This window comes from Lactuca saligna, chromosome 1, assembly GCF_052625555.1.
Source record: "Lactuca saligna cultivar CGN05327 chromosome 1, ASM5262555v1, whole genome shotgun sequence".
Lineage (NCBI taxonomy): Eukaryota > Viridiplantae > Streptophyta > Magnoliopsida > Asterales > Asteraceae > Lactuca > Lactuca saligna.
The window spans coordinates 68,248,920-68,259,672 of record NC_136417.1 but is presented as its reverse complement, the minus strand read 5'-3'; the positions used below and the strand labels follow the sequence as shown (position 1 = coordinate 68,259,672).

The 10,753-nt window shown below is 35.4% G+C and overlaps 1 protein-coding gene across 1 annotated transcript; it reads left to right on the top strand.

The window, feature by feature from the left end:
* Positions 1-732: 732 nt before the first annotated feature.
* On the top strand, positions 733-1,959 carry LOC145007915 (peroxygenase-like). Its single transcript, XM_078966549.1, has 6 exons — positions 733-853; positions 981-1,130; positions 1,238-1,323; positions 1,399-1,493; positions 1,607-1,732; positions 1,806-1,959. Exons 1-6 carry the CDS (start codon positions 733-735, stop codon positions 1,957-1,959), a joined length of 732 nt encoding a protein of 243 aa, XP_078822675.1.
* The last annotated feature ends 8,794 nt before the right edge of the window (positions 1,960-10,753 follow it).

Genomic DNA, 10,753 nt, shown 5'->3' with positions numbered 1-10,753 from the left:
TCTCTAGTTCTCAACCAAAATTTTGATGTTGATCATGATATTCCCATTTACCTTACATAAAAAAATAAAAAATATCGAACAATTTCTGAATAAGAATCAATTGTCGTAGAATTAGTAATGTTTTACCACTTACGCTGAAATTATGCAACCCCGAATTCCATCCTAGCCAATCAAAGAAAATAAAGATTCCAATCAGAGAAGATGAAGACATATTACAATGACAAACAGTTCACTTATTATGCATTAGATGAAGACATGATGTAGAAAACACAAACCTGCAACTTCAATTTTAAGGAGAAGAAATACGACATGTTGTATAAATCTAGAAAAATATAATACATAGTTGCAAAAATTTACAATTTTCACTTTTCCAAAAAAAAAAAAAAAAAAAAAAAAAAAAAAAAAAAAAGTTAAAAATAGAGATTTTGGAATATAAAATGTTGGCCTCTTCTCCTTTGCCCACTCGTTTTCACAACGGGTCGAATATTTCATGTGGTCAGTACCCGGTTTAAAATGAGATACTATGGACTACGGAATATGGACTACATAAAGGAGGGAAATTGAAAAAAGCACGTGGAAGGAAGTAGGGCACGTAGCGGAACGCAAAGAGAGTAAGCACAGTCTCCAGCTTCACCTCAACCAGTTTAAGACGCACGTATCAGCTCGATTCTCTCATGCACGCTAAAATCAGACAACATACTCAAACAAGACGAAGAAACAGACTACACAGAAATGGCGACAAAGATGATCGGAGGCGTCGACGGCAGTGCTTTGACACCGGAGGCGGAGTGTGAACCGTTGACTTATGAGAGAAGAGTTCGAACCGACTTGGAAATTCATCTTCCTAAACCTTGTAAGTTCTTCATCACTCTATCCTGATATGTTGTAATGTTATTAACAATTTGATTTACAATTCTCGTTCTTATTTAGATTTCATATCACAATTTGGTGATTTTGTGGGAAATGGTAATGATTTTCAGATTTGGCGAGGGGACTTGTAGCTCCAGATGTCGAGCATCCAAATGGAACGCTAGGGCACAGACACAACGACATGACTGTTCTCCAACAGCATGTTGCTTTCTTCGATCAAAACGACGACGGAATCGTTTACCCATGGGAGACGTATGCCGGTGAGCACCTTCAATATCAACATTCAATTGAATGTTTAAAGGAGTTGATAAGGAAATTACTATCAATAATCCTTCAAATTCAGATGAATTAATTGTATGGATTTCAGGAATGCGTCGATTAGGGTTCAATTTCGTGATCTCACTCCTTACAGCCATTTGTATGAACTTCGTAATGAGCTATCCCACACAACCTGTACATTCTTCTATCTTCTTCTAATCGTAACTAATTCTATATATGATTATAATTGAACAAAATTTGAACTTGCAGAGTTGGATTCCTTCGCTTTTCTTCCCCATTTACATCAACAACATCCATAGATCCAAACACGGAAGCGACTCGGGAACTTACGATACTGAAGGAAGGTCTGTCCATCGTCATCATACTCTTATAATCTCCCATCAATTTGAACCTCCTCCTTCTTCTTCTTCTTCTTCTTCTGATGATGATGATGAAACTAATTCATATTCATTTTCAGATTCTTACCAGTGAACTTCGAGAACATATTCAGCAAGTATGCTAAAACAGTACCAGACAAGCTGACACTGGGAGAGATATGGAACATGACTGAAGGGAATCGAGCAGCGTTTGATTTCTTCGGATGGTGGGTAGTTGGATTCAAACAAATAATTTAGATTTTTCTTTAAGTAAAAAATGGAAGTTGAAATTTTATGCAGGACTTCGGGGAAGATGGAGTGGGCGATATTGTATGTGCTTGCCAGGGATGAAGAAGGCATGCTGTGTAAGGAGGCTGTGAGGCGATGCTTTGATGGGAGTTTGTTTGCGTATTGTGCTAAAATGAACAGGGCTGCGCAGGATAAGATGTACTAAAGATGGTGTTTAATTAATTAATTATGTAAGTGAATGATGTGTGTATTAATGTTAATCAACAGGCCACCTTCCTCCACCCTCACTAGGACACTACCCCACGATCGCCATGGCCACCACATCTACCACCGCCAAAACCCACCCCACTAGATTCCAAAATTGAAAACAAAATATTAATCTCAACATGTTTTCTAGTTTTCAAAATAGAAAATATAAATATAAATAAATAAGTATGTTTTAATTTTTAACTGAATGTACTTTCTAAAGAAAATTGAAAAAATTGAAAATTCATTTCAATTATTCTTAAAATGAAAATGAAAATGAAAAATGAAAACTATTTTTCCATAATTAAAAGCCAATCCTAGTTTTTCATGATTATTTTCGTAGATTTATACATTGAATTTATAGTTTATTTATCTTACAGAAAGAGGTTGCAAACTCAAGAACAATTTCAAGACATGTTTTTTTCGTGGTATTTTGTTTTTTAGATTTTGTAAATCTATTTTATGTAATATACTGTATTTTCAAACTCAATTTAACCGGTTCGCAATAGAATATTTTATGATTAAATACTTAATTACAGCATCATGGCTTCTATATGACAAACTTAAATGGTAGTTTATGTGGAAATGAGATACTCAAGGTTCATCTTTTGCCAAGTTATGGGATATTATATAAGTATAAAACGAAGATACTAACTGAAATTGAGAATATGATTTAAAATTGGGATATTCTGTTGTATAAAATAAAGATGCTTGCTAAAACTGAGAATATGATTTAAAAAATGGCCAAATATGAGGATGTCATACTAACATAATTTTATGTTTTATTATTAGAGGATCAATGAATTAATGTCCACTTGCATAACCAAAATTATAATGTGCCCAACACATGAAAAACAAAATTATAATGTGCCACACTGTAGCATGTTAGTTTACAAAATTGTAAAAATGGTCCTTCATATGTTAGTTTATGAGAATATATATGATTTTTTTTTATCTAAAAAACAAATAATTTCTTATTATATTATATATTATATTATTATATAAAATTAATCTCTACGTGTCTTATATGAACAATGCCACATGGAGCTGACTCGCGACTTCAAATCTTCGGCTTTGGCTAAAGGGCATTGGCTCTAAAAATAGGTTGCATCCGCCTTTATTTCTGTGCTATACCTTTCATTTTCACTTTCGAAAGACCACCTTCAATCAAATGTGCCTTACTATTCTTTTCTCCACCGTCTATGTTTCACTCGCTCAACAATTCTGCGATTTTACGTCAACTGAAAACGCTTCACTGACTTCCAATTTCATGGTGTTATTCCTCATAATTGTCACCCGACCCCATGGCTAAACTCCCCCGATTTCACCTTCGGTTTCCCCCAACTTCCAATGTGGGTTAGAAGCGCAATGAGGGTTCGTGATTTTGACTTCTGAAGACGAGTGTATTTTCAGCTGATGTAACATCCCAAAACTCATAGAAACTTTCACATTTTAATAAGATAAAAATCATTCATTCCATTTCATCAAGTGATCATCATAGTATCAAAAGTATTTTCAACATTAACATCAGAGTATCATAAAACAAAAGTGCAGAACCCCCAGTGGAATCAAGCCTGACTCTTCCCCTTGCTACCAGACGTACCTGAAACATTTAAACTTAAAACCATAAGCACAAAGCTTAGTAAGTTCTCCAAAATACTACACACATACACACACATACATACATACATACATACATACATACATACATATATATATATATATATATATATATATATATCAATACAGCCAGTTTCAGCCTATGGGTCTGCTTCAATCCTTATGAATGTTGTGGTCCTCTCACAGTTTTACAACCACTTCCGTTGTTGTAATCGTCCTGCATTGTTTCTTCCTATGGTCCTCCTATAGTCTATCATACAGTTGTCATGGTCCTCCTATTGTCTTTCATACTGTTTTCATGGTTCTATCGTGGTCTTTCATACAGTTATCATGATCCTCCCATGGTCTTTCATGCAAAAGTCAACTAAAAAGATCGACTCTTCACCACCAAAGCATTTTCCTTCCCCTTGCGACGTTAGTGGTCCTCAGTATGGTTGGAGCGGGTGCTTTCACTACACCACCAGACAAGCCCATACATCTGGCCTTCCTATGGCCGACCTGGCTGTAGTGGAAACAAATCAACGACCTACTTGTGCAATCACTGTTAATGTGTAACACCTGTTCCTCGGGTACATTTCTTTATGATTTTTAACTTTATATATTTGGGAAATAAGGTTCAACACATGGCGTAGATTGTTAATTATGCATGTGATGTGCACAGAAGTACCTATTAGTTTTAAATTTATAACCTCATAAACTGTTACTAACAATATTGTTACTAACTATGCACCTATAGGAAGTGTACTTAGTCATATTATAGTATAGCTCAGGTAAGTTGGGTGTCGATTGCAGGGAATGAAATTTAATTAAGTAAATTAACTACTTCTAATTAAATTATTAAACAAACTAGGATTGGGGTTTTTTTTATTGATTTTTCAAGATCAGAATAACTTAATATTACCTAACAAGTAAGCAAGCAATGGAAACAAAAGTAAATTCAAGAATTAAAAGAATACTTCTTCCTAGATCTGATTTCACTTTCTCTTATAGTTGATTTCTTATGGATAGATTATATTGATTACCAATTATCTAGCTATTATGATCAAATATCTAAGCCTACCAATTTATGAATGACAAAGCATTGATCATGCATAAGTTAAACACCAAATTGATATTAGCACAATTGGACTATGAATTATATGAGTTACTCTCCTATGATTAATTCAAGCAACCAAGTACAAATTAATACTAATTATGCTCTCTAACACATTTAAAGTTACTAGCTTTAATTACTAAAACTAAGATGTGATTAATCATAGCTCTAATTATCTACTTATCATAAATAATTAGAAGATAGATTCATGCAATTCATATGATCAATTAACACACAAAATCTGATTTAAAAGCAATATAAACTAAAGCATGCTAGGGTTTATATATATATATATATATATATATATATATATATATATATATATATACATACATATATATATATATATATATATATATATATATATATACACAACACAACTAAAATCAATAATAATCATCCAATAATTGAAATCAACATATATGGATCAAGTTCATCTACACCAAATAGAAGTAAAAGGTTAGCCTCCTATTATAGCGGAAAAACACAATTGATCTAAGTAAAATAAGCTAGATATGTGTATAATAAGCAAACCAACTAGATTAATGTTGAATTCCTTCTAAATCTTTTTCAATCCTTAAGCTTTAGTTGAATTTCAATCTTCTTCTGGGTTTCTAAGGGTTATTAGTCGCAATTAACCTCAAAATACCGAATGCATGCCTTTGATTTTGACCTAATGCCCGGGATTTTATAATTGTGGAAATCTGACCACCACGTCCCGGTTGACTGCCACGACATTGTGGTCTTCACGTTTTTCCTGTGTTTGCCAAGTCAGCATATGGGTCGCAAATATTCCGATCACCACGACGTGATCTTCAGTAATCTTCTTTTCTTTTTGTTGGCTTTAGCTCCCGTTTCCTGCTTCCAGCTCCTCGTATGCTCCCTTTGTGTCCCGAGCAAGTTTTCTCCGCTACAAAAGATATTTTAAACATAATAAGTATCTTTTGTTCCATATTAAGGATAATTGTAGCTAAAAATATTAGAAATATGCATTAAATCTGTAGTTAATTATACACACATCAAAATACCCCACACTTGGATTTTGTTTGTCCCCAAGCAAAACTGATTTTGCTATCATCATATCAAGATTTTAGCTACCAACATTGCATAAGACAATCCATTTTGAGCCTGTCCATTATTCCAAGACCGCAATGCATGTATTTGTGTCTATATTTTTCTATGAACTTCCCTTATCCTAAATACTCACAATCTTCATAAACACTTGCCCACTTCTTTTAAACAACGCTCATTTTATGCATCCCTTCGAATCCATCCCCAAAAAACTTTCTTAACCTTAAGGTATTTTTGGTTAAACCCCCAATCATACATATGGAAAAATAACCTAGAAAATAAAAAGAATACAATAATAACTTGGCAAATTTTGCCTTATTCTTGAGTCTTTGATAATTTGGAGCTTTTCTTCATGATATTTCTTGATCTTCATTGCTTTTTGTAGTCTCTTATTTCCAACTTTTGCAACTTTTTTTTTTTCACTTTTTTCACTAAAAAACTAAAAATCCTAAAAAAAACATATGCTGAAGCAAGGGAATTTAACTTCAACTCTTATTGGTTAGATGTATTGGTCTAATGTGCAATTGCTACATAAGCTCTCCTGAATATATTTCTGTTTCACGATGCTAAACATATTGCAACCCTCAAACTAAGCAATGTCGTGTTTTTGTTCCATGATTTCACTAGGACAGGGAAGCAACAAATACACTATAACATATGTTGGCTCAAATTAACATTGAAATCGCATCAGATCATCCCACACAATACTAGCAACCAAGATCTCAACATAACAAGTTTTTAACTAGATTCAATTCTAGATTATTGTTTCAAATCTTTCTAAAGTTTTTTAAATCCTAGTCATTTTCCAAAATTTTATCAGAATGTTTGTATTCCTATATTCAACTCCTTACCCTACACTTAAATGATGCAATTTCCCCATTGCATACTAAAATAATAAAAAGAACATATAATTAAAAAAGAAGAATTGGAACAGAACCCCCTTGGGTAGTAATGACGAGATCGAATTCTAAAAGTGTGTGGAAAACTTGGACTTCTCGTAATATGGTAGGAAACAATATTATTGAGTTCTTCTCATGTGAAAGAAAATGTGTCGGATCGGAATTAATCAAAGAACCAATTCTTGAAAAATGTGTTGAATCTCTACCACGTCGTGGGAAAGCAACGCCGCGACGTGGTGTAGTATTTGAGTTCGAAAATGGTCGAGTAAAATAAGATTGCCATGACGTGGTCTAAGGATGTCACATTGTGGTGTAGTCAGATGCAATCTCAATAAAATAAATTGCCACGATGTGTTGATGATGTCCACATCGTGGTTTCTACTCAAATCGTCTTTTAAGATTAACAGTAGTGCATCAACTATTTGTAACGTGTAGAACCATTCCTAATCATCTCTTTTAGTAAAATATTCTTCAAAATGCTTTTTTCTCTTCATTATGTGGGAACCCCACACTTATCTAATAACATGGTCTTTGATTGTGATCTTCAAAATTGCACGGCTTCTTAATGCATTAAGCTCCTTTATCGCTTCACATACTTTCTTTTCTAAAACTACAAAATAAAATCAGAAGAGTGGAGAAACGCATGATCAATTGGTTAAGCTAAAAGTAAAAACTAAAACCAAAATAAAATTAAAAACGAAAAAGAAATCAAAATGCAAACTCATAAAATTAGGATGCCTCCCGAGAAGCGCTTCTTTTTTGAGGAGTCATGAGTTGGACTCCTTCCTACTTTATGTTGTCACGTTTGGGAGTGGGATCTCCCTTTGCTCCTTCCATTTGCATTTATTGGCTTGAACCCTTCTCTTGTATGCTTTCTTCTAATTTTCCTTCTTCTTTTTATTGGCAATGTCTTCATATTTGTGTTTTACCCCTTTACCTAGCTTCTTTGCCTTGTTTACCTTTTTGTCATCTTCCTTAGGATCTTCCTTTTCTACCTCCATCTTGACTATAGTTGGCTCTTCTAATTCTTCACCCTTGTCTTCTTCAGCTATTTCCACTTCTTCATACAAATCATCTTCTATTTCATTTACTTCTTCTTCCTCTTGAACCTTTGGTGTAGTAATGCAATCACCTAAAATGTCATAGGAATCAAGACTCTTGGTTTCAAGCATTTGACTTTTTCAACATTGGGCTCCTCCCAAACCTTAAGTTCTTCTTCTATCATTTTCTCAATTGCAACTAGCTCATCAATGTCTTATTCCATAGCATCCATGTAACACCGTAAATTTTCAAACAAAATTTTCATTTTTGAATCACATAATTCTCATAACACATTTTATAAAAATCTCATTTATTTAATTTACAAAACGCAGGTCCATGTGTTTTTGATTAATAATCCAGGATCCTCAAAACATAACTCTTTCTCTGGTGTGTACAATCAAGCCGGCGCCTTCCCGCGATCCTGAGAAAAACCTGAAACACATTACACATAACACGTAACACATAACACGGTAAGCACAAAGCTTAGTGAGTTCCCTAAAATACCACATACACACAATAAGCCTCTCATGGCTATAGCTCGGCATGGACCCTCCGTCCATGCGTCTCAGTGAGGACCCTCCGGTCTCACGGCTCGTTGGACCCTCTGCTCCGGTCTCAGTGAGGACTCTCTGGTCTCATTGATGACCCTTCGGTCTCACGGCTCGTTGGACCCTCCGTCCAGATCTCAGTAACACATAATATAGCATATATACCACACAGACAAAATGCATGACTCAAGTAAACACATAAGACCCTCCGGTCACTCATATATACCACTCATGGTAAGTATAGTGAGAAGACTCACCTCGGATGATGAACAACCCCTATAAACGCTGCTGCCGCGCACCAGTCTCTATCTCTGAGCCAACCCCACAATTAACTCAATTAGGAACTAAGTCCAAACTCTCACTCATAGGTCTAAAGGTAGTCCACTAACCAGCCCATCCATAACCAAAAAACCATTAGGCCCACCAAGGCCCAATAATAAACGGGCTCTCCTGATCCCCAATTCTCAAGTCTAAAATGGCAAGCCCAACTCAAGGGCCCAAAGCACATAAATATATTCCTCTAGTCCAAAACTTTATTACAAAAAGCCCAAACTCCAGGCCCAAAAAGAGACTTAGCCCAAAAAGTCCACAGTGGGGTTACGCGCAACGTACCTCCCTTGGTACACTCAGCGTACGCACGAATCCAGATTGGGCCATCGGGTACACTTGTTCAATACGCGGGGCGTACTGGATTTACGCTCGGCGTACGTCCAGACTTTCTTTTTCCATTCTATTGGTCTTAACCCATTAAGACCATAACTATAGTCTTAGATCTGGACTCCCTAAAGGCTCCTACTCCATAAAGTTCATGACTTTAAGCCTTTGCATGGTTGATAAAGTCCCAAACCCAAATACACCCACTCTTTACTCCCAAAAATTCTCATATCTCATTCATGGACAGATATTGATGACTAAGATCTCATTTTTATGAGTCCAAATGACTAAAAGCATCTAAAAGGACATGTATTATACTCTGGAGTTCATCAAACTTATAAAGTTCCAAGCTTAGGACATAAGATCCCACAATTGGACTCAAAACAAGAACTAGTACAACAATAAGCAAGTTTCGAACTTGATACCTCTGGAAGATGCACCAATAAGTGTACAACTCAGATCCAAAAGCTATATGTTCAAGCTATTCTCATTCAAGGCTCCTTCTTCTTTAACAGAAAAACATAACAAGTCATCACCCCATTAGATCTACATGAGAAAGCCACCAAGATTCAAACTTTATGCTTTCTGGAGCTAGATCAATATGATTAGAGCTTAGATCCACAAGCTTCAAGTGTGACATCCCCAAAATCTCAGCCAGAAAAGACCGATTTTCATTTATGCTTTTAAAATAATTTCAGAGTAAATCCTTTTGATTTGAAAGAGTTGCGGAATTTGTTCCCAAAAACAAAGTATGATAAAATAATATTTACCAAAGCATTTCATAAAAGAAATGTATTTTCATTATATAATTAAAACTCGGGATGTCATGTTCCGATACAGACCATAAAGCATAAACGATAACATTACAAGTCATTCAACAAATATATACATATAGAGACTTGTAAACAAAACAACTTGATGGTTCATCCATCTTATGCCCTTGCACCACTTCCTGTAATACAAATAAAACTGAGTGGGTCAGGCTTGGGAGCCTAGTGAGCATATAGGGTTTTCAACCCACAATAAATAATTATATTTAATTCCACCAACTAACAATAACCCAATGACTCATTCCCATTATTCTCACTTTACGTCCCTAAAACAACTAACACAAGGGACCTAGTCTTAGAATATTTCATCGAGGCGACAACACATGCATTCGGGGGTTTCCCGACAATATATGTCAAATAAGGCAACCATGAGGGGGATGGAGTACAGCGAATGAACACCCAAATTCATTAACACCTACAGGTGGCGAACCTGCTAGCGTTCCACAGGACTGTCTAGAAAAGTCCACGGTCGTCCTCTAAACTCCGCTAGATGACTGAATCAAAAACAACATCGAGGCCTCACATATGTTTATCACACAACTATCTGCCCATGTTCTACCCGACATATTAGTAGGTAAATATATATATTTTTATACATAGTTTAAAACCTGTATAGCATTTTCATTCAATACATATTCCAAACAACAGACGAGACACATACACATAACACATATTTCATAGAGAATAAATCAGATCTATGAGATAGAAGAAAGTGAATATACATTCACACATATACACAACAAAATATACACATAACACATATATCGTATAAAATACTTCATAGTTATGCGTTAGAAGCAAGTAACTACACACTCACTTGATCAGAAGATGATCGGACAGCACTACGGCTTGCAGAAGTAGTAATCCTCAGCAGATCTGGAAGATCTCTACAAAAATCGAACTTCTCGCGGGCAGAGCTTCGGCTCGGGAATCGCACTTCTCGGGATCTTCGGGGCTTCGAAACTTGCTTCGGGGCTCGGGAATATTACCGGGGCTT

Coding starts and splice junctions, on each gene's coding strand:
- LOC145007915 (XM_078966549.1), top strand. CDS start 733: ATGGCGACAAAGATGATCGGAGGCGTCGACGGCAGTGCTTTGACACCG. Junction 854..980: donor AATTCATCTTCCTAAACCTT/GTAAGTTCTTCA, acceptor AATGATTTTCAG/ATTTGGCGAGGGGACTTGTA. Junction 1,324..1,398: donor TGAGCTATCCCACACAACCT/GTACATTCTTCT, acceptor TTGAACTTGCAG/AGTTGGATTCCTTCGCTTTT.